Here is a 26,818-nt window from a genome sequence, read left to right on the forward strand (position 1 = left end):
TCTGAATCAAAAGACCAAATATTTTCTTATAGATGTTCATTTCCTAGAAGTCAAGGAGTGGAGACTGGTAGTGTAACATACATACATGGCCTTTATATATTTAAACAAACAAAAAAAAAAAGCAGCAGGCTCCTACTATTTGCAGTGCATTGGACTTGTGTAGTACACATGTTGACTGTGATTTTAGAAATCTTTTTAAAAGACCTGTTTGGTATTAGCTCTGGGAGCAAAGAATTTTAAGAATATCTAAATACCAAAATTATTCATTCAGGTTAAACATTAATTGGTGCTGTTGCCAATTTGGTAGATTATCTGCTAGTGATTTGCAAATTTTCACATGTGAAGACCACCACTGAAGTTAAAGCACACACAAAAAAAAAAAGACTTTAGGAAATCAGCTAAAACACTTGCTTCAAGAACTAAAAGTTTACATTACTGCTAGTACTAGGAAAACTAGAGGAGGATTGGTCATTTCTTTGCTTCTTACCCCCTCAAAGCTGCCCAAGAATTGCATCCACCTATTCTTCAGTGAAAATGCAAACTTAAAAATGTAGAAAGATCTAAATATGTATGTCGATATCTGTTCAGCTCAAAATTTTCCCTAAAACTGTAGCACAGATTCAGGCCAGAAGGCCAAATTTTTTTAAAACTGCTCCTGAACTAGCACAAAGGTGACAACAGTTTTTGAACACGAGCAATTGTCAGCCAGTCTTTTTTGGATACCACAGATTGACGGGCTTGTCTCACAGGAACCTGTAATTGTATAAAGTAGGGTGTGAACTTAAAGGGATATAGTTATACTAGTTAACTCTGCATGTGAACACTTATCTCTGGCTAAACTAAAAAGGCCCTCTGAGAAATGCCAAAAATTATGCACAGATAATTTAAGGTTAAGTATTTTAAATATTTTCAGCTGTAGTTGACAAACTTGTGTTCTATGATGTCAGTTACTCATTTTAACAATGCCAAACAAAGTGCTGTGGAAAAAGCTGGTTTAAAGACTCCTCCAGCATTGTAGTTAGACATGCTCCTGTTGTAAAGATATGTTCCAACAGCAAGATTCAGGTAAGTAACTGCCAGGTGATTTTCATGGAAAAAAATTCAACTAGATATTACAGGCTTAAATAAAAAATTGAGCACTTAAGCTGTGTGTCCATTTTAAGAGCTATGAATGATTTAATATCAGTTCATTACCCACTAAAGAAAACAATTTTCATTCAAATAATTACTTACAGGGGTATCTTTGTGAATCATCCACAGAACAGCTACATCCCAAGTAAGCATACAGTCTTTGTCTAGTGACAATTTGCAGTTTACCATAATTTGATAAGTTTTAGTTCACACTATATAAAAAACTTGCACTAAATTAGTTTAAAGTAAAAAAACAGATGTGAGCATGACTGATCAAGGTTTTAGAGAAATACTATAGAAAACCAACAGTTAAGTAGGTGTTATCTGCAAATCCATAAATAATGTAACTGCCACCACCACTCAGGATTATTTTGCTCATATAATTTTAAAGCTTGGTATTTTCAACAGCCAGCCAGCCTACAGCTTTTGGATCAGAATCGCAGAAGCACCACCTCCTCCATTACAAATTCCTGCAAGACCATACTGTCCTTGCTTCAGCACATGGGCCATGTGAGCAACAATTCTCGCTCCAGACATTCTGTATAGAAGAGAAAACAGTTTAGTTTAAAGGAAGTCAGAGCAACTTGTATAAAATCAAGCTAAAACAATCAACAGATTCAAATGGCAGTGCTGCTGTAGCATTGCATCGTCAGATTAAATATCAAATACCCATACCCAAGAGTAATAAAAACAACTTTCCACCAGTTTTTCCACTTTGTCTTTCATTGAGGAGATGAAGGTATTTATGTAAATGAGGGAAGAGACCTTGTAGAATCCTAAACACAGCTCTTTAAAATAGCACACTTCCTGTTCCCTGCTGGAACTGAATTAACTGGGCTGCATTGCAAAGCACAGCTCTCTCAAAAAGACAGCAGGTTGCACATAAGTCTCCTCCATGCTGCCACCACCAGAGGAAGAAAGAATTTTGAGAGCAGCTGTTGGTTCAAGTGGGTTTTGTGCATCAATTTCTTCAACTACAAGTTTGAGGATGTACAATGAGGTGCTGCTTTTGCTGTGATTAAGGCCCAGAACTGTCAAACACAGACATCTGGTCTACGCTAGGAAATTAAGTCAGCTTAATTAAGTCACTTGGAATATGAAAAATCCACACCCCCTGATCAACGCAGTTAAACTGACCTCTTTCCCCCCCAGTAGGCAGTGCTAAGTCAATGGGAGAATTCTACCATCAACCTAACTACCGCCTCCCAGGGAGGTGGAGTATCTACACCAACAGGAGAACTCCTCCCAGTAGTGTAGATAGCATCTTCACTGAAGCGGGCCAGCTGCATTTTGGCACAAAAGTCAGCTCATTTAGTTCAATGCATAAAGGTTTACAGGATCAGGGCCCTACATACTTACAGAGAGAGGGACTTTTGAAAATAACCTATCCAGAGAAGACTATGGTGATGCTGATTTGGTCAGAGGACACCAACAGAATGTGACAAGGAAGATGTTAGCCCTTCTGATTCGAGGAGTGATCCTAACATCTTTGCCAACAAAGCATGCAACTCAAGGAGCACTGCTGGATCACCATTTGCTCCTGGAATCCCCGATGGTTTTTCCAATCTGTATTTAGCTAGATGATTGGGGCTATTTTTCTTCAGTAGATGTGCACAATGCCAGTTACCACCTTCAAAGCAGATTACTGGGAAAGACATATACCATTCAGAAACTACAACTGCTTCATAATGTGGCAATTTGGAGGGGGGGGGGGAGAGAATAGAGTGGGAGGGGGTTAAACTGAAGAAAGCACATTACATCAGTGCTTCAATGACTGCGCTGGCTTCTAACTGCAATACTAGGTGTTCAGTAGATGTTCTAGATCCACCTTACACAACAGCGGAGATCAAATGTGAGGATATTTTCAGTAGAGGGCCCTAGACCTGGAGTTTAATTGCCTGTTGGTGGGACAGATCCAGAGTCCTGTTGGTCTTTACACTATGCCCTGAGGGTCCTCCATTTAACTTAAGCTTTTTGCAGGAGGGCTTAGTCAGCATAACAAATACTTAATACTAGTACAGTCGATATTGAAAGCACTGCACAAACATTAATTAGTGGGTTTACTGTTGCAGTTGATTCCAATAGGAGTAATGTCTGTTTCCTGGTTAACATGTTAAATAATTTGAAAATTTGTGAGAAAAAAAATGATACATGCACCAAGACAACGGTGATGGGAGCAAATAAATGAACTGAATAAATAAATTTCCTGGGACACAAGGAAAATTCTTCATCCAAGAAAAGGTTCCCAATCTTGCTCAGCCACTGCATAGAAGAGCTAAATACTGAGAAAGGTGAACCTCCATCCAAGCCCAATTCACAGAGCCCTAAAAGTTAAGCCTTGGATAAAATTACAATGAACTTGCTACCAAATTGCCACCATCAATTCTTGCTCATTCTTCCTCCTACTTACTGGCTCCCTGGGACAGTTAGCAAAAGCCTTTGCCCCGGCTTGGAAAACTAAAGACAAAATGGAAGTATTTAAAAAAAAAAAACTACACCACACCCCATAGCCCAAGCACACTCAAATGCAGTGATGTGTTTAACAGAAACTGTCCAAGGATAAGACCTACCCTAAAGTGCAAACAAACAAAAAAAACCCCACACAATGGAGTACTTCACCTACCCTATTGGATGTCCCAAAGACACAGCACCTCCATGTATGTTCACCTTCTGTGGATCAATACCCAGCATTTTAATATTGGCTAAGACTACAACACTGAATGCTTCATTGATTTCCCACATCGCAATGTCTTCCTTTTTCAATCCTGCATCACTAAGAACCTAGAAATAAAATATTGTTGTGAAAGTTATGTAGCCAAAAGCACTTCATGGTGGTCCTGTTTTGTTTTTAATTCAATGTTACACTTCCTATAACTAGTTGAAAGTTACCCAGTGAAGCACTTGGCCTGGATCAGAAGCTTCCCCTTGTCACAAGGCTTTTCACCACTTTCCCAGCTGGGATACACATTATTCAAAAGTGGTGTTAAGACTATTTCCTGCAAAGAAAGGATTGTACAGAAGACTGCACATTTCAGCAGTTGCCCCTGTAAAAACAGGGCTAAGATGGCTCTAGATCTGGCTTTAAGTCACAACTGAAATGAGCTCAAGGAAAGCCCAGCAGAGAGAGAGAGAGAGAGAGGAGAAACTTTCACAGCCTCTAGTTTGAAGATGTCAAACACAAGGCCTACTTGATGTATTTATGTGGGTTGTGTAGCATGTTCAGATTCTGCAGAATCTAACCTTTCTTCTTTGCCCTCATGCTTACAAATAACCTTCCAAATGTAAGCACAGTGTAACTGACACATATCTTCCCCATTTGCAGACAGCTGGAAACAACAGCTCTGGAAATTCACTCCCCCTTTTCCATTAGCCTCAATAGAGTGATGATGCTTCACATGTCAGTAACTATTTATCAGCTGAAAATGGAGTGGAAGTGAAGCCCGTGGATGGAAACTGTGAGTTGATGCAAAGAAGAAAATAGAAAGGGGGGGGGGGGGGGGGCGGGAAGGAAGCAAGACAAACCACTTAAAAGTTTTACCATTGTCACTACTGGTTAGGAGGGTGATTTTTTTTGCTGCCAGTTATACTGGTATGGTATAAAGGTAAAATACCAGTATAGCTTCTTTGAGTTATTGAATCAGAATAAGCTATACTAGTATACACACTGTTCTACTAGTATAACTATCTAAACTAGGGAGGGTTGCAAAACTTTTAAGTACAGATAAGACCAAAGCCAGGGAAGCAGTAGAGAGTGGGACAAGAAGAGAAACAGTGGTAGGTCCTAAGAGTGAGAATATTCTCTCAAGTGATGCAGAATGCAACTGAATTTTTATGTAACATTTTTAATTTTTATGCATTCACCACCACCACATCAGTGGGAGATCTGTGGATTGAGGGGATTATACAGATGTAAATTTATGCCCCAGCCCAAGCACCATAATTAAAAAAATAAATTTGGCCTTTCCTACAGAATGAGTTTGACACCCCAGTCTAGTTATTAGCATTGATGTCAACACCTGAGGAATCAATCCTCCATTTTAATATTTATACCTTGCAAGCTAAATTGGTTTTAACACATCAATAATTCCATCAATGTAATTCAATGAAGTGGGTTACATTTTAGGAAACAGCCACGTTTGTATGGATATAACCTTTTCTACTGACCAAAGCCATATATCAGCTCAAACAAAACCAAAGTCTTCTGTAAAGTTACCAGCACATTTGACAAATGTGACAATTAAATATTTTCCACAGATTTTGGTTAATCTGAGGCTGCCAAATACACGTTTCGCCACCAGTCTACAAAGGAACATTTTACCAATTATGACAGTATACCAGCCCCATACCCCATCATGTAGACACACTTATTTTGATAAGACTTTTTTCTATTTAGATCAAAACAAGAGTGCCCACATGGCGGGGAGGAAGGAGGTTATACTAGTATAGCTATATCAGTTTAAATTCATACCTCGGGTTGTATTAAAAAAATCCTTCCAGTGTAGGCAAGGCCTTAGTTATTGATAATTGCTTTGACACGCTTAGAATAATTTAATATTAACCACCCAGCTGGATTCTCTCTCAAGCACAGAGATTAACATGTCTGCCTTAACTTCAACTCAGGCAACATTAACAACCCCACAGTCTGGCACTAAAGGAGTCTGCATAGCAAGTGCCAATACACAAGAACCTGGAAAGTTGTCAGCTTTGTTTTACCTACATTTGTCATACCCACAGAGAGAGCCTTTATTTAATACAATGAACAGCATCATTTAACTAGTTCCTTGATGAGACACTGACTCAGATCCCATCACGCTTCTGTCTAAAAGATTTTTCACTTGTTACTTTAACACCTGAAGTTACTAGAAGGACTACATAAGAATTTTTTTTTCTGTTTTCTAATTTGTTTACTTTGGGTATTTGACTTGATAGCCTATTTATGTTGTGTTCCTGTTTGTGAGGATTTTTCAGACAGCAACAGTGGTGACTTAACCACAAAAAACTGGCAGAGGTATTGAGGGGCAAGGAAGTACCTGTAACTATTTTCAACTTTTTTCTTTAAGCCGACTAGATTTCAAGGGGACTGTGTTCCTTTAATAAAAAAGGACCCAACTAAAACAGAAAACTGCACGTGCACTTTGCGTGAGTTATTCTTGTGGCTAACCAATCATAATATAAATACTACTTTATCTACAAGGTTCCAAAGTACTTTATAAATAAGCCTGTGATGCACGTATTGTCTGTATTCCAATCAGAGGAAAATCCATGTTGTACCACTGGAGCAATTTAGGCAAGCTTACAATTTTTTTTTTATTTTCAGCAATGATCAGTTTTGTTCCTACCTTGGGAACAGCATACGCAGGTGCAATTGGGAAGTCAATAGGATCAACAGCAGCATCTGCAAAAGCTGTAAGACCATAAATATTATTGAAATCCTTTATCACTTTTCACAAAGGAAATATTCACCTATATAGGATACAAGTCCAATACTCCCCTCCTCCACCAATCAATTTTTCTATTCATTTAAATAAAATGTCTCCTGAAAACAGGTTGTAAACTGTGTGCTTGTAAGCAAACAGTATGGTAATAGTTTCAGATTTTACTTTTAAAATGTGTTAGATATAATCGCATTTAAGAAAGGCTGGCTATGATCAGGAGTCCAAGCATGTTTGGCTCTTGGAATTTAAAAGAACAGTTCAAGTTACGTTATAGCTGCACCTTCCTAGCCAATGAACCTATCCCATGCTCCTCCAAAGAAAAAAAAAACACGACTGGTTAAGCAAGATTCTAAGTCACATGGCAAATCATAAGAGTATTTTCCAGTATAGTACTTGAGAGAGGCATTTGGAAAAATTCCTACCTACTATTCTTGCAAGTGGCGTAACATTAAGTCTCTTGGCTGCCTCTGCAGTCATCACAACCAAAGCAGCTGCTCCATCATTCAGTGTGCTGGCATTGGCAGCAGTTACTGTTCCTGAAAAAAGCAGAACAGTATTTAAACAGAGGAAAGAAAATGCAATAGCTCAGGTATGTCTTTCCAAGGCATTTATCTGACAGAGAGGTCCTGAATCTGAGCTCTTGTCTATACAAGTATGGGACACTGGCTTAACTAAGGCTACTTCTACACTACAAGCTAGGAGTGTGATTTCCCAGCTCGCATACAAATTCTCATGATTGCTTGATGAGAACTAGCATCAGTATTAGTAGTGCAGGTTTAGCTGTGCGGAGTACATACTCACAGGTTGCAGGAGTGTTTGTACTGGCATAGCTAAACCATGCCAACACTGCCAGCGCTACCGAAGCTACACTACTACTTATACAAGTGCTAGCTCTCATTGGGTTACCTCAAGTACGGGTACGTGAGCTGGGGGATCACACCCCTAGCTTGTAGTATAATGTAAACATAGCCTCAAGGTGAGCTTTTAAATTAAATTTAGTTAAACTGGTGCAAAAACCTGTGTGGACACTTAAATCGATTTAAACCTGGCTTAAATTGATGCATCTTACTTCGCAGGGCCGGCTCCAGCTTTTTTGCCACCCCAAGCGGCGAAGAAAAAAAAAAAAAAGGAAAAGAAAAGCCTGATTGAGCAGAGCGATTGAGCTGCCGCTGAAGAGGAAGCGAAGCACTGAAGGACCCGCTGCCGAATTGCCGCCGCGGACCCGGACGGAGTGCCGCCCCTTTCTATTGACCGTCTTAAGCACCTGCATCCTTCCTGGTGCCTGGAACCGGCCCTGTTACTTAGGCAAGGTAATGGCTTCCACATTACCAATAATCAAGTTAACGCCAGTCAATATAAGGCTGCAAAAAAGTGGGGCAACTAAACTGATTTAGCTTCAGAGATCCATCGACTGGAGACAGACATGTGTGAAAGAGCACATGCTCCCACTGGAAGAAGAAGTTACACTGTTGTAAACTGTATATGTAGATCAAGCCTATAACTACATTGATTTAAGCCAGATTTAAATCAATTTAAGTGTCCCAATACAAGGTTTTTCCATCAGATTAAAACAGATTTGAAAATGAAGGTTAGTTACTTATAGCCGGAGTTCTTCCAGAAGGCTCTGCATATTCCCAATTTATGGGTACTGTGCTGCACTGTGGTAGAGCCTTCTTTAGCAGTGTCAGCTACAGCACTGTTGTGTACCCCTCCCCTTCCCTCAGCATCACCAATGTTCTGAGGGAGAGGCTATATAAAGAGGAAGAGTGCCCCCACCACATCAGAGCCAGAGACATAGAACAAGGACTCTGACGAAAAGGGGAAGGCAGATGGGTAGTGTGAACATGCGGAGCAATCTCTAACAACTCTGGTTACAAGTAAGTAGCTTTCACTTCTTCTATAAGTGACTCTGCATATTCCCACTTATGGGACAGACTGATAAGCAGTGCTGAAAATTAACCTGGAAATGGGAACAGAGGCCTAACTGAATAAGGGCTGAAGCAGTGCTTTACCAAATCCAGCATCTGCCTTACAGGCCAAGTCCAAAGTACAGTGCTTAGCGAAGATGTGCGCTCAAGTCCAGATTGCAGCTCTGCAAATTTCAGCAAACTGGCAGCTGCCTAAGACAAGTGAAGAAAGTAGCTACCGCCCTAGTGGAATGTGGTAGAATCAAAGCAGGTACAGGAGATTTTGTTGGTATTTAACATTCATCAATACACCGTTTAATCCACCAAGAGTGTCTGGGAAGAAACTGTACAACCAATGTAGTTTTTAAGCATAAAACACAATCTAGACCATTTATTAAAACGTTTAGCTCTACCTAAACAACAAGTGAGGACTCTTCTAGCATCCATAGTCTGGAGAACAGATTCCCCCTTATTAGAATTCTTTTTTTTTTTTATCTTTGGGGGAGGTGGGGGGGGGGGGGAAAGAGAGAAGAGGTGGACAACAAATTAATTGTCTGATTGATGTGAAATTCAGATACTACCTTAGGTAAGAACTTGTCCCTAGGTCTCACTTTCTTTGGTGCTGCAACAGTTAGAACCAAAGGCTCCAACAGCCCCAGTTCTGACACACCACTCAAATCCACCTTCTCAAGGATGGGTCTATGTTTTTTGCTGCACCAAGCACGGCAGGCAGGCTGCCTTTGGCGGCACACCTGCAGGTGATCTGCCGAACCTCTCGTAGGCATGCCGCCAAAGGCAGCCTGACTGCCGCTCTCACAGCGACCGGCAGGCCACCCCAAGCATGCGCTTGCTGCGCTGGTGCCTGGAGCCGCCCCTGCATCTTCTGGATCTGAAAGCCGAAGTGGGAACTGACCCTGGTCTCATGGCCACAAGGGTTCTGTCAGGATTGGATAACTGCAAGGCAGGAGGTACTGCACCAGTGAGAGTGTTGACAAACTCTCTCTCAACATGTCTTCTGAAACCGGGCCAGTTGGATATGACCATGTGGCCCTTGGTTTGGATTCATGTAGCCTCAAGGGCTTGACTGAGGGAGCGGCAGGAATTAGACCTGGCTCTGACAGGAGTTGCAGCCTCTTGGAACCCTGCAGTCACTTTGAGCTATCTTGGCTCCTGGAGTTTTCAGCAGCTCCCTTAGACCTTCAATAAGGGTACTGATCGGATCCAGAGGATCTAGCTTCAAGAGCTTCTTTGAGAAGGAAGAGCTTCAAATGATTCTCCCTATCCTTGTGGGCTCTGGGAGTAAAGGTCCAGAAAATCAAACACTCAGGAGGTGAGTGGCCTGCTGCCAGGCAGGAAATGCATCTTTTGAATCCCAGCCTTCTCCACTTTTGATTCTGCCATGACCCAGAATTGACAGGGGAAAAAATAATCGCTAACACTAACTATCCTAACAATAAAAAGGGCTCCAACTCCAAAGAGACTGGAGATGTTTACCTCCATCCAGACATACGGTCAGACGGACCTGGGGCGCTCCAGGCCCTAGACAAGTCTCACTCTCAGAACATCAGTGACACTGGACAGGAGGGGCAGAGAGCACAAGAGTGCTCTAGCTGACCCTGCTAGGTGGTTCTGCTGCTAGGTACCACAAGGCAGCATAGTACCCGTAAGTGGGAATATGCAGAGCCACTCGAAGAAGCAACCTTTTAGTTAAACAAGTTCAACTTATAATTAAAGCCTGAAGAGAACGAAAAATGCACTGGATCAGCACACAAAGCAATAATGTTCGCCCAGGAGTCAATGGGAGAGCGCTCGGGGGTCGACTAGATGCGATAAATTGATCCCCGCTAGATCTGTGCGACAATAAAACAGATACAGCTCCCACACTCATGTACCACTTCTCCAGGAAAGACACTCACCTTGACATCTACTTTTCAGTGTTAGCATTCCACTTACAAGAACATTTGGGAAACTGCAATTCTAGACCAACTTTGCTGTTTGATTCCCCCACAATCACCACCTGTTTCAAGTGAAAATCATTAAAGCCTGTCACTAAACCAGATCTTCCAAATGTCACAGCAAAATGAAGTATGTAAAACAGCCTGCATTTCTCCAGGAAACACTGCTGTACATTGTCCAGTTATAAGAACAATTCTCCAGGCCACAAAGGGTGCTGCTGTAAGTGGTGCCTGCTGTATTCCTATGCTTTCCGTTGTCTTCACCTTGACCCAGTTAAGCTGTTTTCAAATACACGGACATTGGGGCTGAGTGGAAAGAATGTTATTCACCCACCTATCGAAGCAGTCCAATTTGAAAGAAAGAGTTTTGAGATTTTATTTTTTGAAATTAAGTACCATAAGAATATATAGCTCTCAAAGTAAAGCCCTGAACAAGAGCAGCCTACTGTGTTCAATAGAAGATAAGCACAGTCCTCCGGCTAACATACTTTGGAGGAACTCAGTCAAAAAAGACAAACACCAGAGTCCCTGTTTCAAGTAAAGCAGTTCACCTTTGACTGCAACTAGAGCTGTGGAACTCTTTAATTTAAAATTTGATACATCTCTTCCTCTCCTGTGACACATCAGTAACATATTGGGAATCAGCATGAAGACTGTGTTTAATAAAATAACTATATATGTCCTAGTAATTTCAATTGGAAACTTTTCTTCACTACTTGGCTTAGCGTGGAGAGACTTCAAATATTTCATATAAAATTTGCTCTGTTTAAAAACACCACCACACCAATTTCTCCATATAGAGTACTTACCATTTTCTTTTTGAAAAACAGTCTTCAGCTTTGGAACTTTACTGAAATCAACACGCTTATATTCTTCATCTTCTTTCACTTCTATATCTGGTTTCCCTGAAACAATGCCAAAGATGCCAAATCAAAATGAACTCAATCCGGTTTTGGCACTTCAGCATAAAAAGCTGCACACTGATGCACGTGACATTTTACTAGGTTATTTTTATTATGATTTATCCAAAATGTAAACCCTAAAACAGAACTCCCCAAACTGTGGGGCACGCCCACCTAGGGGGACATGGTGGGTCCAACCCAGCCTCCACAAGGGGCAGGGAGGGAGCAGTATCCACCCCATCTCTGCTCTGGCCCTGCCCTCAGCTGTGGCTCCATTCCCAGCCCCGGCACTAGACCCGCCCTCAGCCTCTGCTCCCTTACCCCTGTCCGTGTTCACACACACACACACACCCTGCTCCCAGCCCGACAGAGGTAATGGGAGGCACAATCCTGAAAAATTGGGGGACCACTGACCTATGTATTCTGCAATCCTTTATTCTATGCTACATTCCATTTTTAGACATCCTGACATATTATTTCTATAAAATGTGACTTAATTTAGCTCTGAAGAGAAACAAAAATTGACAAGCTTGCTCCTTTAACCCATTGATCCACAACAGGTTTATTGTTAAGACAAGACCTTTAGCAATTCATCCTCCCAGGCTGGTGGAGAGAAGAGGGGGGGAAAAAAAAAAATCAAATCACAGATCAATTAGGGGTATTAAAATAGTAAGAAACAAATGGAAATGAATTACAAGCCACATTAGCTAGCACTTATTCTATGTTGTAACACTCATGCAAGTTACAAGAGAAGGATGGATAACTCAAGTACCTCAGTAAAAACAAATAGGAAAAAAATGACCATAAACATTCACCAACTGTGTTTGCCAGAAAGCCAGCTAAGATTTATTTTTTTTACAGAAATTTAAAAAAAATTCCCAAAATTTGCACATTCCAGCTGCAACGTTAGTATTCATCAGTGCACAATTTAACATCTTTTAACATTAAAAATGTATTTTAGAATGTATTTCCATAATACCTTTTTGTGAAATAGTGACAGGAACAACTTCCTTTGTCAGTTCTCCTGATTCCCAGGCTGTCCTGCTTTTAGTATAAGAATTTATAGCATAAGTGTCTTGCTCCTCTCGTGAAATAGTAAGCTTCTTAGCAGTATTTTCAGCACAATTTCCCTGGGGGAAAACAAAGACCATTCTGAGAACATGAACCAGAAATGTAGATGGAAAGATTAACTCCAATTTTTTTTAATGGGCATGACAGAACTTTTGAAGTGAATTTTTAAGTGTTAGTTGCCAGAAGGTTCTATTGTGACAACTGCTACAGGAATCTGAACTTCACAACAGAAGTTAGTGGGCAATTTTCTGGACAGATGTAATTTAAGCCAGAAATCCATGTTCGTAATCATGTATGCAGTGTAGTTGTGGCTATGCAAGTTCCAGGATATTACACAGACAAGGTGGATGAAGTAATATCTTTTATTGGAACAAGTTCTCTGTTAGTGAGAGAAAAAAGCTTTTGAGCCACAGCAAAAGCTGTATCGCTCAAAAGCTTGTCTCTCTCACCAACAGAAGTTGCTCCAATAAAGGCTATTGCCTCACCCACCTTGTCTCTCCAATGTTCCTAATGAGGCCTTTCTAATTTAAAAAAAAATCTGTGTGAATTTAATGCTTTTGAAATGTCTTGGATCGACAATCTGAAGCCCTGTTTAGCCACATAACAGTACATCCACACAGTTCTCACCAATGCACATCATTCCTATACTGGTGGGACTGCCTTCTAGGCTTGAAAGGGTACTTAATCTCAGTTCTTATTCAGTCCTTGGATTCTCAGCAGAGAATGACAAATTGGCAAGTAGTGCCAATTTTTCATCCAACAACTGAACTGAGACCACCTAACTTTTTGCACAGGTTACTGAACAGTGAGATAATTTCTCTTTTTTTTTTTTTTTAATTGCATACACAACTATCCTCTAACTTGACTGCAACCGCCTAACTCATTTCACACAGGTTACTGAACAGCCATAGAACCAACCGTTACAAATCTAGTTCACTACAAACACAGGCTAAATGTACACTGGTGACAGAGATGAAGGGTAATATATCCCATTACCAATTCCCTGAGATACACTAAGTCCACCTGAGAAAGTTATTCTGAAGATGAGAGGGAGCTAGACCCGTCCTCCTTGGTCACTAGGCTAACTTCCTAAGAATCTGCATGCATATTTGGTTAAACTTATGCTGTTTCTATAGCAAATTCGACATATAAAACATTGTGTAGAGATCAGTCTGCATTAGCTTGATTGTAGCATTCCTCCGATTCCTCACACAAGTGCGGAGCCAACTAGAGGGTGATGGGGACTCATCCTCCTCTGCAGTCCTGGCTGGGTGGGGAGGCTCTGCTCCATCAGGACTACAGCCACGCCTCCTCTCCCACACTGCGATAACTTTGCATCTGCAGGGATTGCATGTCACTGGCCCTGGGTCAGCACAGGAAGCCCTCTGCAGCTCTGTTGTCGTGGCCCTACTCGCTCGCTCCCATGGCAGAGGACCTGCAGAGGGCTCTCTGTACTGGGGAGGAGCTATTCAGCAGAGTGGTCTCCCCTGCAGCCAGGGAATCTTTATCCTCCTCTTCTTCAGTCCTAACCAGTAGTCTCAGCTCAATTATCCAAAACCCTGCATTAGCTGAATCTCTTCCTTGTCCTCCAGCATGACATATATGCCCTTTGCAGCATGTCTCTCATGCTAGGGGACACGGAAGGGTTTCAGATAATTCAGAAGTTCAGATAATTGGGTTTCAAAACAAACAGGAGTAGACTGTGTAACCTTATGCAGAGTACATTACTACTCCAGCCTGGAGAAGAACAAGGCATGGATAACAAAGGTGAAGTCTCTATCAGTGAAGAGATGTTCTAATCTATAGGCTAGGCAAAGATTGTAAAAGATTATTTGTGCAACTGCTACTATTTAGGAAGTAGTAGCAACTCATCCAATAAAGACTGTGAATAACTAAGACAAAGGGTAGGAAAATTCCTTCAGTGGGGAGAACAAATCATTAATTCCTCATAATTCCCACCAGCCTCACTTCAACTGGATTCATCTTAAACCAGTGAGCTATTGTCAGGATGCTAGCTGACATGGAACCAGGAGAATCAAATATTATGAGGAGCAGCAAAGAATCCTGTGGCACCTTATAGACTAACAGACGTTTTGCAGCATGAGCTTTCGTGGGTGAATACCCACTTCGTCGGATGCATGCGCACGCATCTGACGAAGTGGGTATTCACCCACGAAAGCTCATGCTCCAAAACGTCTGTTAGTCTATAAGGTGCCACAGGATTCTTTGCTGCTTTTACAGATCCAGACTAACACGGCTACCCCTTTGATTATGAGGAGGTATCAGATGAGAGAGCATACCAATACTCTCAAATCTCATTCTCCTCTAGGAACTTCATTTTTATTTATATTCACACACACACCAGGGAAACTGTGCTGGACCACACAAGTGGATGCCCTGAGGGAGGCTGAGCAGCTTTATTGGTCCCTCCTGGGAAGGAAGGAATAGTGAGCTATTAGTAATCAACTGTGCATTCTACAGCATAAACCCAGGTCTTGAGTCACTGTCTACCACTGTCCTGGACTCTTCAGAAAGGCCTCAAACACACCCACACAAAACCACCACTTGGCCTGCTCCTTAATTTTCTGCCTAGCTTCTCCATGCCACTTAAAGAAAGAATCATGAAAGTGGAAGAACCCTTTCCTCAGAAGCAGTTCTGTCCCTCATTTCCTGGGCATGCCAGAACCAACATTTAAAGTCACTAAAACTCTTGAGTTCGGTAGTAGGCTCATGATATGGCAACTTCATTTTTTTGCCTATGTTTCAGTATTGAACAGCAATAATTACCATGTGAATTTTGTTGTAAACATCAGTCAAGCCATCTTTCACAATCAAATCTTCCAGCTTTACTCCTCCATAAGGTGTTGCCCCTCTGTTCATTGTATAGGGAACATTAGACATGCTCTCCATCCCACCAGCAACCATCACATCCTTCTCAAACAAAACAAGCATGTGTTAAAATTAATTACAATAAAAGCCATTTTATATAAAATTTCTTCCCACATAACAGAAGATTGGAGAACACGTTACAGATGTTTCTTACAAAATTGCTTCTATTTTTTTGTCTGACTAAAACAACAGGAAAAAAAGTGAAAATAGTTAATTGGTGTTGGCACAGGAAGTGAACATAACCAATGTTCTGTGTCTGAGCTGTAATTTCAAAAGATCTGAGAAGCAAAAAGTCTTGAAGATTAGTTACAGGATAGTTACAACATGGAGAGTTTCTGAGGAAAAAAAAAAATCTGAAATTTCTTAGCCAGTATTTCTTTTTAATCTTTCATTCGCTGCACTGGCGCTCTGGCCACCTCACATCAATTACGATCTTCTTTCTCCTACAACTCAACTGTTGAAATGTAAGTGCCTCCAAGATTAAAGTAGAATTTTCTTATTAAAAAGTCTTAGTTTGGCATATTTGTTCCATTTCAGTTCTCCATTAGCAACATGTTATATCTATAGGACAAACAGCTGTTTCAGAATTTAAGATACCAGCAAGGAAGAGAGATATGTTCACATGAATTACTAGCTGCTCTATATAATGTTGTGTCGTCTCAGTGTGGAAAGATCCAACCCAACTTCATAACACAGTTTACCATGTTGTCTGTTAATAAGCCAGCAACAAACAGGAGACTTTAAACGGTTTTACCACTGAACCCAAAATTCAATTTAATTAGTATGTGCATTTATTAATATTTCTACATTGTTTTCAAGAAGTAGTTCCTGAAGTTTTATCACCCTTTGTAAGATATGGTTGACGATTCACTGGAGCTTCACACATGAAGTCTCTAGATTCTCAGCATGAAGAATACATGTAACTATTTTCAATACCGTGTATTACACGTGGGTAGGGATAAGAAAAATTGCAAGTTTAATGTTTTTCTGTAGTCTATAGAAAAGTTCAGTAAAACACTTTTATATTGCATCCTCATAAAGGATACTTTACAAGGAGTCAGTCACAGGATAAGAAAAGGAAGGGTTTTTCTTTTTTAAATGGTAAGATTTAAAGTAAATGATGCTTTGTTCAATATTAGGTATACACTGGATCCAATAAAAGTAATTGAGAGTCCTGATGAGACGGGCAGTAGAGAGAACTCAAAGGCAGTTATGACTAGAAATCAGAAATAGGAAGCCAGAGAAGGGAACAGATGATTTCTTAAAGTCTTTTTTTTTAAGCTTTGTTATTCTGATCCTATATAATTTTATGTCTCCAGCCCTTCCAGTTTTTTTAAAAAATAATCTATAAATCCAGTAAAGGCTCAAAAACGGCACTAATCACACATCCACTTAAGTCAATGGGAGTTTTGTCATTTACTGTAATGGGATCAGAACTACTGAGTGTGTCAGCAAGTAGATTTTCCAAAGATGTACCATAATTGGCAGATAAGATTTTTTTTCCCTCCTAATCTAGGCCTGGTCTAGATTAAAAGGTTACATCAGCATACCTATGTCAGTTGGGAATTTAAAAAAAATTAAAAAATTTTTATTATCTATCTATAGATAGATGAGATCCTGTTGGTATCCAGGAAGTGGGCGGGCAAAGCCTGCCCACTGCTAAAGGACCTCCCACCCAGCCTAAGGGGAGGATCCACAGGTCTGTGATACCAAATTATGTGGGACAACCAATGAAAAAAAACCAGGATCGGGAGTGAGGTCATAGGGCTAAACGAAGGGAACCTGATGGGGATAGCGAGCAGAGAACCCCGGCCAGCGCCCACTGCTCCTCAAAGGTGTCAAGGGAGCCAGCGGACACCGCCCAGAGGAACTCTGCCAGGATGCGTGAACGGACGGAGGAGCGGAAATAGGCCCCACAGTCGCAGGAAATCCCGTCAGCCAACCTCCTCTCCCTGGTTTTGTAGATGGCTAGTTTGGCCAGGGCCAAGAGGAGGTTGATAAGGAGATCCCACAACTTTATGGGGCCACGGATAGGGAGTGCATAGATAAACAGGTGAGGGGAAAAGTGCAACCAAAAATGCAATAAGAGATCCAAGAGGAGCCGGAACAGGGGCTGCAACCTGGCGCACTCTAAATAAATGTGCGACAGGGTTTCCTTCATGCCGCAAAAGGGGCAAGTGTTGGGGACAGGGGTAAACCGCGCCAAGTACACGCCCGTGCTCACGGCCCCGTGAAGGAGTCACCAACTGACATCCCCGGCGGGCCTTGGGACCAGGGCAGAGTATAAGCTAGCCCACCGGGGCTTCTCACCCTCAAGAGGTGGCAGGAAGTCCCGCCACTTTGTATCGGGGCAGGATGCGAGTGTGAGCAGTGAAGAGTGTGGAGCACGAGCACGTACAGATGTTTCCTATAGATATCTATCTATAATCTCTATCTCACACCCCCACAGATGTAGCCATACTAACAAACCCCCAAGACACAGTTATGTTGACAGAAGAGGGTTTCAGACAACAAAGCTAAACTTTGTTTGGGGAGGTGGTGTTCCTACAACAACAGGAAAAACTCCTTTGTCAGCATATATTGAGTATTAAAAGGCTATGCTGGAATAGTCTCTAGTTCTGACTAGCGATATGTCTACAGAAGAGGCATGAATCAAAGCAACCTGGTTAAGATCTAGGTATTTTGCTTCTCTACCCTCTCTTCCCCTTAAAAGGAAAAACTTATAATACTGCCACAACTACTTCCACTATTAACTGTATCCTACGATATATGCAAGACACATTTCTAAATATACAGTTAACAAATTTGTTTATCAAAAACAAACATTTAAAAAATATATTAATTCTAGTTAAGCAGTACTAGCACAAAACCAAAGTGTAGTATATTATAATGGGCAGGAAACCTCCACATCAGTCTCATATTTCTCAGAGATCAGAATTTCCACATTTTGGCAATCAGATATCATGGTTGAAGTTAACAGGCACTAAAATTCACATACCTGATTTCCACACATCAGATTCTGTGCTGCCATCATGACAGACTTCATTCCAGAAGCACAAACTTTATTGATAGTTGTAGCAGGAGTAGAGATTGGTAAACCTGAGACAAGTAAATATATCAATCAAATGAAGACAACCACATTATTCTATTTATAATCTAATTACATCATCCTTTTTTAGCATTTAACAACTATTAGCTGCTAATCTTGTTGCACTGCCCCTCATTACAAAAAACTGCCTTTCACCATCTCTAATATTTCATATGGGGCTAACTTTCATCTAAAGTAGAATAGTTATAATCTGTACCTACAATTCTATAGCAGCTCTATGTAGTATAAATTCTCTAGATCTTTAATCACAGAAACAAAAACAGTATGTTAATACCTGCACCCAGTAGTGCTTGTCTTGCTGGAGCTTGTCCTTGTCCAGCCTGCAGGACATTACCCATATACACTTCCTTCACTTCTTCTGCAGGAATACCTATAAAATAAACCAAGAGGCTTTTTTTAAGGGAGAGCAGCAATACACTAGTATTTTTATCTTTTAGATAAAGTTTTTAATCTAACGCTGGCAATAAAATGCACTGGTTTTACTCCAGTGAGGCTAAAATACAGCACACAGACCTACATCAAGAGCCTCCTGGGTTTCCACACTTATGGTTCATGAAAGAATGCTGAAGACTGCTCTAGAGACCAAAGTCCTCTAGGCATCCACAGAAGGAGAACAGCACAAGCATCAGGAATGCTGCCTTCAACAAATTCCTGGGCAGTCTGTTTCAACCCATTAAAGCAATTCCATTTCCATGTCTTTAGTGCATCCACTCTAACTGTAACGCAGACTATAAATCAATGTCTAATGTGGGGATAGGTTTTGGGAAATGGGAACCAGTAGGAACCAGATTAACATTTTATTTCACATACGCCACTGATTAACATTCTAATCTATTCTTAAAAGCAACACTGAAACAAAATCAAATCAGGCATTAAGTGCTTTACACATTTCATGCTTAGATTTTGTTTTTATTTTTTAAATACTATCAGTTGATAAAAGTTTAAGATATAAGATTAAAATTTCATCCACCCACATGCACACTTATTTTTTAACATAATTTTTTTTCAAAAAAAGATACAAATTGCTACTGTTCACTGGGGCAATGTGTAACTTTGTTTTGTGAACAAATATTTACACATACCTGCTCTTTCAATTGCTCTTTTAATTGCAATGGAGCCAAGTTCAGTGGCTCGCAACGATGAAAGCGATCCCTGGAAAGATCCAATGGGAGTCCGTGCTGCACTTGCTATGACCACTTCCTAGTAGAACAGAATATGCGGTAAGAGTTACAGTATTTGAAAACAATTTATTTTAACTTGTTCACACTTTATTTTGTCTTGTCTTTTAAACAATGACTCATATTTGTACAGTATACAATTGTACAACACAACAGGGGAGCCAAACGGGTCATGGACTTTAGGTTTGCACTGCAGTGCAAACATTTTAATAATTATTATGTTATAGTAATTGAGACACCTGCCCAAGAAACAAGACATTAAGACTGTCATGATAATTTAGCCAAAGTCATGTTATATCAGAGATCTTCTTGTGGGGCTAACCATAAACTTTTGAATGAAACAAGGTATGACTTTCAACTCCTTACCTAGGAGCTCACTGCATCGGACTATTTCAAATTACAACATAATATGGGGTTATTTTAAGTATGATGATGATTTGTAGTGCTTTTACCCCTATTTTTACTCAGCCCCCCTCACAACATATCTGCTGCTAAGCTAGCCCATCAATCTGATGGCAGTATGATGTGCTGACACTGGAGGGACTAAAGTCTGGGTCCCCCACTTGGGGCCTCTTCCTGAATGCTGCCTCGGTGGTGCTGATGAGCACTTTCAACCCCCATGTTTCAGCAGGAGTCAAAGACACTCAGCACCATGCAGTGTCAGGCCCTTGGTTCTTTATTCACTGAGGTGGGCAGGATTTTGGATGGAATACCTTGTGTCACTTGATTTACTCTCCTCCCACTCCACAAGTAACCAGTAATAGGATTAACAAACTCAAGAAGCAGACACTTTCAGCTGCCCTCAATTACAGACCAGGTCAGTGCAGAATGAAATTTTCAAAATGAGAGAGAGAGCATTGACCAGCTCACTGTAAGTTTAACAGAAGCATGATGCCCTCCCTGCCTTCCCAACCCCTCTGCAGCACTGACCACTTTAAAGTTATCTGACATTTTGATACAGACAGATCTTAGAAAAATCTGAACACTTATGATACTAGGTGAGAGACAGGTAACAAGTATTTTTATTCAAGCTTATCACATATAATTGTGGTCAGATCACAAGACGGTAGGGAAAGGAAGAGTTTCAATGCTTTTGTAAAGTAATCTCTCGCACGTAGAAGTCATTGCAATCCAGTGGTTACAGAGCAGGACACTGGGAATCAGTAGACCTAGGTTCTATTTCCAGCTTTGCCAATGACAAGCTGTGTGACTTTGCCCAAGTTACACATTCTCTACATTGAAAGTGCGTTGCAATCCTCAAATTTTTAAAGATCAGACTCTAAAAGCAGGCTAGTAGCAATGGTTTATCATAACTAAAGCTTGTGGCCATATGCTACTTAATACTTACATTTAAAGTGCGCTGTGATGCATAACCCCGGTTTGTGTATTTCAAAACCTGAAAACAAGAAAATTTTCAGAATTTTACTTTGCAAATTTTGGTGACCTGATGTTTCAGCTCAGTAACAGATATACTGTGAAAATTGGGCATTTCTTACAAGTGACTGGGAAACACCAAGAATTATTACATTTTTCAAGTTAAGAAACATTGGGGAAAAAAAAAATAATACATCACAAAATGGACTTTGTTCATTTATTTGACAAACACAGTAGACATTCTGTAGTATATTTTCTTTTAGAAAATAATGTCTCAAATATGAGAGCTGAGATCTCACTACATTATCTGTGATTAAATCTTTCCTGAGAAATTAAGTATCTTTTTTTAAATGCAATTTGTGGAAAGTATGGATTAAAAAAGTTCTGTCAGTTTTAATCATGTAACAGCTACTTCTCAGATATAGGAGCTCCAGCATTTCTCATCAACATCACATACAATGAACAGGTAGGGAATGCTGCTACATTACAAGTTTTGATTACTCAACCCCATTGCTCCTTTAATCCTTTCACTGCTATCACTAAATTTAGCATTACAAAGATAGCAAATTTCTAGAGCTCAATTGCACTGGCATTTGTGATTTGTAATATGGGTTGTGAACACAGAATTCAGCATCAAAAGATGACAACCAAAGAACAAATCTGTATAGCAAACCAATTCACAGGCTCTTAACTTCATCCTATTACTAGGTATACTCACAGTGGAGTGAAAATTCATTACATTTTTTAAAAAAATTAAAAAAAATTTGAAAAAGATACATTATCTTAAGATATCATTATCCACAGCTGCTTCTGCCTGTCCTTGGGCAGCAGTTTAAAATAATTTAAAAAGTTCAACTATTTCATTAGACAGTGTACAGCTATATTACTGACCACTATCATTTTACTGAAAGAATATATTCAGGTAAGTGAATTAAAATTAATAGTCACTTGAGGACTTTGAAGGAACACCATAAATTTAACTTTTCTTAAAATTACTAGATTATAAAAGTACTTTCAGGTACTATACCCACCTTGAGTCCCCATGCCAGTTAGGATGATTTTTTAAATGTTAGCTTCACAGCAGGAAAAACAAATTCACAAGCAAGAAAAAGGAAACTGCCTATATAATTTTATGCATTTAACAACATTAAGTGAACAAAAAGAAAACATGTCCTCTAGTCTTTCAGTTATATTCAACATGGGCAATTATCTGTAACAATTTTAGGTGTGAAATTTTCTGACAAATGGGTAAACTTTCAAGTTGACTGCATCCCTTTAAGGTTTTATTTGAACATCCCAGAGAGTAGTTTATTCTTAGAATGACCTGACAACTAACAAGGGTAACAGCCTTTTATCTTAGACTATCTACAGTTCACGTTATTCAGTCAATTGTACAAATAAGCAAAAACCCAGTAAACATAGCTGATTGCAGCTAGCATTGCCTGTGCTGCGTACCTATATGTACAGACAACAGATTTTTTTTTAGCCTTGGCAGTTGATAAGATCTCAACTTTGGTTCTGTGGACATACCTGACCCTTGCATAAACCACAAATGTCTGGATGCTTCTTCACCTGCCTCATCCCCTTTTCCAAGGCAGAGGCTCACAACACTTTGCCAGGCATGTGGGTCCTGAGGGATCCTGGCCCGGGCAGGCCCTGCTCCTGCTCCGGCCTGGCTGATTACACCACTCCAAGGGGCCAAAGTTATCCTGCCCCAACACCAACCCTGGCTGCGCAGCTGGCTCTGCCTGGCAGACACAGTCACCTCCCATCAGGGCCAGCTACTGTAGCCAGGGGTCAGGGCGTAGGCGAGTAGGTCTCTAGAAAGTCCTGGGGGGACGCTGGGCAGTGGGGAAGGTTTGTGTGTTTTGGGATGCTAGGCAGTGTGGGGAGTCCTGTGTATGTTGGAGGTTGTGCAGTGGGGAAGCTCTGTGTGTGTTGGGCCACTGGGAAGTGGGGGGAGTCTGTAAAGGGCACTGTGCAGTTGTGGTGGGGGGGCTGTGGGGAGCACTTGGCAGGCTCTGGGCAGGGAGGTGCAGGGCACTGTGCAGTTGTGGGAGGGCTGTGAAGGGTGTTTAGGTAGGGGGCACTGGGCAGTGAGAGGATCAGGGAGGGGTGCTGGGCATAGTGGTCTGTCAGAGGGTGCTGGCAGGTGAGGGTGTGTTGGGCATAGTGGTCTGGGGGAGTGCACTGGGCATAGGTGTTTGTGGGGGTCCCTGGGCAGTGTGGCACTGGTCATAGGGGGTCAGAGGGGTGCTGGGCAGCAGTGCAGCGTGGGCCTGCCCCCGAGGGGAAGAAGCACGATGGCAGCACAGGGCCAGGCAGGCCGGCCGGGCAGTGTGTGTCTGGCAGCTACTGGTTTGTAAACAGTGCCCTTGTGCTGGGCTGGGTAGAGCGGGGCTGTCCCTGCCAAGCCCTGCCCCATCACCCCCCCAGCCAGCTCCTTGTTCTGCGGGCTCTGCCCCGCCCATGTCCCCACAAATAGGTTTCGCACCAGGCCCACAAAAGGTTAATCCGGCCCCGCTGTTGAGCCTTCAGACTTTTGCCTCCGACGCTTTAGGCCCCCAACTCCCTCGACCCAATGAGCAGACGCTGCGCTGGCGTGGCAGCCCCACCCCCCGCCTTGCCCTCTCTAGGGCAGCCGCCTCTCCGCGCAGCCACGCCCCCCCCCGCCGCAGCTAGCGGGCTTGGGGAGCGGGCCGCGGCGCCGGCATGTCGGGGGGGAGCGGATTGGCGCCCCCGCCCCGCAGCACGAGGATGGCCTTGGGGGTTAAGGCGCCTGACTGGGCTTCGGGCCACGGCCGCCTCCGCCTGCCCTTGGGCGGGTCACCCCGGGCCGAGCCCCCCAGCGCCCGGGAGGCGCCCCACGCCGGAGCCCAGCCCGCCCGGCCCTCACCCAGCCCGGCGAGCTCGATCAGGCCGGGGTGGATTCGGGGCCCCGGGCAGCCGGCGGGGCGGCGGGTCTCTCACCGGCCGGGGGGGGGGTGACAGGCCCCATTTCCGCGGCGGGGGGGGGGGCTTCGTGCTTCCCCCCGACCGCTGCTCGCTCACCTGCAACAGCCTCGCGACCTCCCGGCCGCCCAGCGCCGCCGCCGCCGCCATCCCCGCCCGAGTGCCTGGCGAGCCCCGGGCCCGCGCCTCACCTTCAGCGCGGCCACCGCCCCCGCCCGCAGCCAACGGGAGCCGCTGCTCCGACCCCCGCGCTCCCCCATTGGCTGGTGGCAGGAAGGGGCTGATGCCGTTGGAGGGGAAGGCGGGACTTGTGAGCGGTGGGGGCTGCCGCCAGGAGCGGGGCGGGACCCAGCCAGGGGGGAGGGTGACCTGACATCCCGAGTTTATAGGGACAGTCCTGGTTTGGGGTTTTTCTTATACAGGCTCCTATTACCCCCTGCCCCAAACTTTCACATTTGCTGTCTGGTCACCCTGCCCCTCCCCCCAGGCTCCGCGCTCTGCTTCCCCCTCCCGCACTGAACAAACCCGAACAGCCCAGCCTTGCCCAGGACTCCAGCCCCCCTCCCTCCACTGCTTACTCTCTCTCCCCGCCCCGCCCCCCCGGGCTTGGACCGGGGAGGGGGAAAGGGGTGAGGGCTCCGGGGCAGAGCTGGGGATGAGGGATTTGGGGTGCAGGAGGCGGTTCCAACCTGGGCCCAGGGGCTTGAAATAGAAGAGCAGGCTCAGGGCTATAGCAGAGGCGTGGGGGTGCAGGCTCCCAGATGGAGTTTGGATGCGGGAGGGAGCAGGGGCTTGGGATGCAGGCTCGGGGAGGGAGTTTGGGTACAGGAGGGTTTGCAGGGGGGGTGTAGTGCAGGCTCCAGCCAGGCTGTGCTTACCTCAGGTGACTCCCAGTTGATGGTGCAGCAGGGCCAAGGCAGACTCCCTGCCTGCCCTAGCTCCTCGCTACTCCCAAAAGTGGCTGGCATGTCCAGCCTCTAGCCAGAGGCATGGCAGGCAGCTCTGCACCATGCATGGTACCTGCACCAGCCGCCCTGTGACCGCAGCTCCCATTGGCCACAGTTCCAGCCAATGGGAGCTGCAGAGCTGGCACTCAAGGAGGGACATGCTGGGTGCTTCCAGGAGCTGCACAGAGCCAGGGCCGGAAGGAAACCTGCCTTAGCCTCACTGAGCTATCCCCCCCACACGTGTTCTGATAAAAAAAACTGGATGCCTGCCACTCCTAATTAACACTCATAGTAATGCAGCAGCCAGCCTGTCACCCCTATTCTCGAAAAACACACATTGTGTCCAAATCCTTCCCTCGTCGCCAGGGCCGCCCAGAGGGGGGGGCAAAGGGGGCAATTTGCCCCGGGCTCCGCAGGGGCCCCCAAGAGAACAGCAGAGGCTCCCGCCTCCGCCCCTCTCCTGGAGCCTCAGCGCATCAAGCGCCGTGTCTCCAGCGGAGCCCCTGAGCCCCGCCCCGCTCCGAACCGTATGGTGAGGGGGCGGGGCTGCGAGCTCCGGGACAGGGCTCAGGCCCCGCCCCCCACACGCTGCGGCTGTTCCGGCAAGGCGCTGAGACTCCGGCTGAGGAGGGACCCGGGGGTAAGAGGCTGGGGCTGGGGCCGGGGGGGAAGCGGGACCCGCCGCCGAAGCGCAGCCCGGTCTTCGGCGGCGGGGGCCCCTTCCGTTCCAGGACCCGCCGCCAAAGTGCCTCGAAGACCCGCGGCGGGGACCCTCCCCCGCCGCCGAATTACCGCCGAAGACCGGGCTGCACTTTGGCGGCGGGTCCCGCTTCGGCGGTAATTCGGCGGCGGGGGGCTCCCGCCGTGGGTCTTCGGGGCACTTCGGCGGCGGGTCCTGGAACAGAAGGGCCCCCCGCCGCCGAAGACCCCGGAATCCTCTGGGCGGCCCTGCTCCTCGCTGCTCCTCTCAGCACCTGTTTGCCCCACACACAACATGCCTACGCTAGAGAAAGACACAGTGCCATAGGCACAGCCCTGCAGAAGCCAGCAGCACAGGCATCTGTAAAGGCAGGGCTGCACTTAGCCACACTTTGGTCATGGCCCACCTTGGGGTCTGCAGCAGGTCTCCAAATTCCCCCCTTGCTCCATGCCCTCCTCATTGCAAAAATCATCTCTCTCTCCTGCCCCTTAGAAACCCTGCTCCTTCTCTAACTGCCTTTGCCAGCTCCCTCTCCTTGCCCAAATCTTTCCACCCTCAAAGCTCAAGCTTTTGTACATGACTCCACTTTTCATCTTGCCCTCTTCAGCCTACCAAAGATGCAGCCTCACAACCCTTCCCACATCCCACTCCCCTCTTTATGGCATCATGCCCTACCACATGAACACAGCTCAAATGACAGTCTTAGTCCATTGTCTAGCCACTGCTTCCCCCTTCACAATTTCCCACATCAATTTACCACCACTAGTTTCAGGTGTAGCATGCCATCCATTCTAACCCCAGTCACCACTCTGTTGGCTATACACCTCTATATTATAGTGATAACTACCCACACTACACCTATTTTAATTATTCAAGTATACTTATTAAGCATTAGTATGGCAGTTTTTAGCCTGGACTGTCCTGAATCTTTATTATAATCCTGAACATTTATGCAAAACATCCCATAATATCATGCATTAGTTGAACTAGTTTAGATAAATAGGAAAACTTTCAGTATTAAGACAGGATTCTTTCCTCAAATACAGGAAAAAAAAGTTGCTCACACAAACCTAGGAGGTGTCTTCATCCCTAGTAGCTGGAATATATGTACTCAAAACAAAGAGAAGGGTGCATCATAACCTGGACTGCGTAGGACACATCATGGTAGCAGAACAAACAAGGCAAAAATCTGATTAATTAAATTAGTATAAGGTAAAAGGTATACGGTACCTTTTTCTGGTAAACAGAGTATAAAAGGACGGCTTTAC

At 43.8% G+C, this 26,818-nt stretch overlaps 1 protein-coding gene across 2 annotated transcripts; it reads right to left on the reverse strand.

Annotated features, from left to right (window-relative positions):
* Positions 1-1,152: 1,152 nt before the first annotated feature.
* On the reverse strand, positions 1,153-24,886 carry ACAT1 (acetyl-CoA acetyltransferase 1). 2 transcript variants are annotated; one of them, XM_045018410.1, is made up of 12 exons: positions 24,782-24,886; positions 20,926-20,973; positions 19,482-19,599; positions 18,674-18,769; positions 18,289-18,389; positions 15,189-15,332; positions 12,310-12,460; positions 11,238-11,333; positions 6,989-7,102; positions 6,471-6,535; positions 3,755-3,912; positions 1,153-1,669 (listed from the first exon to the last, which is right to left on the reverse strand). In XM_045018410.1, the coding sequence occupies exons 1-12, from the start codon at positions 24,869-24,871 to the stop codon at positions 1,549-1,551; spliced, it is 1,302 nt and encodes a 433-aa protein (XP_044874345.1). In that variant the 5' UTR covers positions 24,872-24,886; the 3' UTR covers positions 1,153-1,548. The 2 variants fall into 2 exon arrangements, with proteins under 2 accessions (XP_044874345.1, XP_044874353.1); XM_045018418.1 differs by lacking the exon at positions 24,782-24,886 and adding an exon at positions 24,003-24,110.
* Positions 24,887-26,818: the final 1,932 nt, after the last annotated feature.

This window comes from Mauremys mutica, chromosome 1 (genome assembly GCF_020497125.1).
Source record: "Mauremys mutica isolate MM-2020 ecotype Southern chromosome 1, ASM2049712v1, whole genome shotgun sequence".
In the NCBI taxonomy this organism is placed as follows: domain Eukaryota; kingdom Metazoa; phylum Chordata; order Testudines; family Geoemydidae; genus Mauremys; species Mauremys mutica.

Bases quoted from the DNA above. Each gene is read 5' to 3' on its own strand.
- ACAT1 (XM_045018410.1), bottom strand. From the start codon at position 24,871: ATGCCAGCCACTTTTGGGAGTAGCGAGGAGCTAGGGCAGGCAGGGAGT. The intron at 18,390-18,673 runs GTATTAACATAC...TACTTGTCTCAG, and splicing joins ACAAGCACTACTGGGTGCAG to GTTTACCAATCTCTACTCCT. The intron at 15,333-18,288 runs GTATGTGAATTT...TTGTTTGAGAAG, and splicing joins ATCTGATGTGTGGAAATCAG to GATGTGATGGTTGCTGGTGG.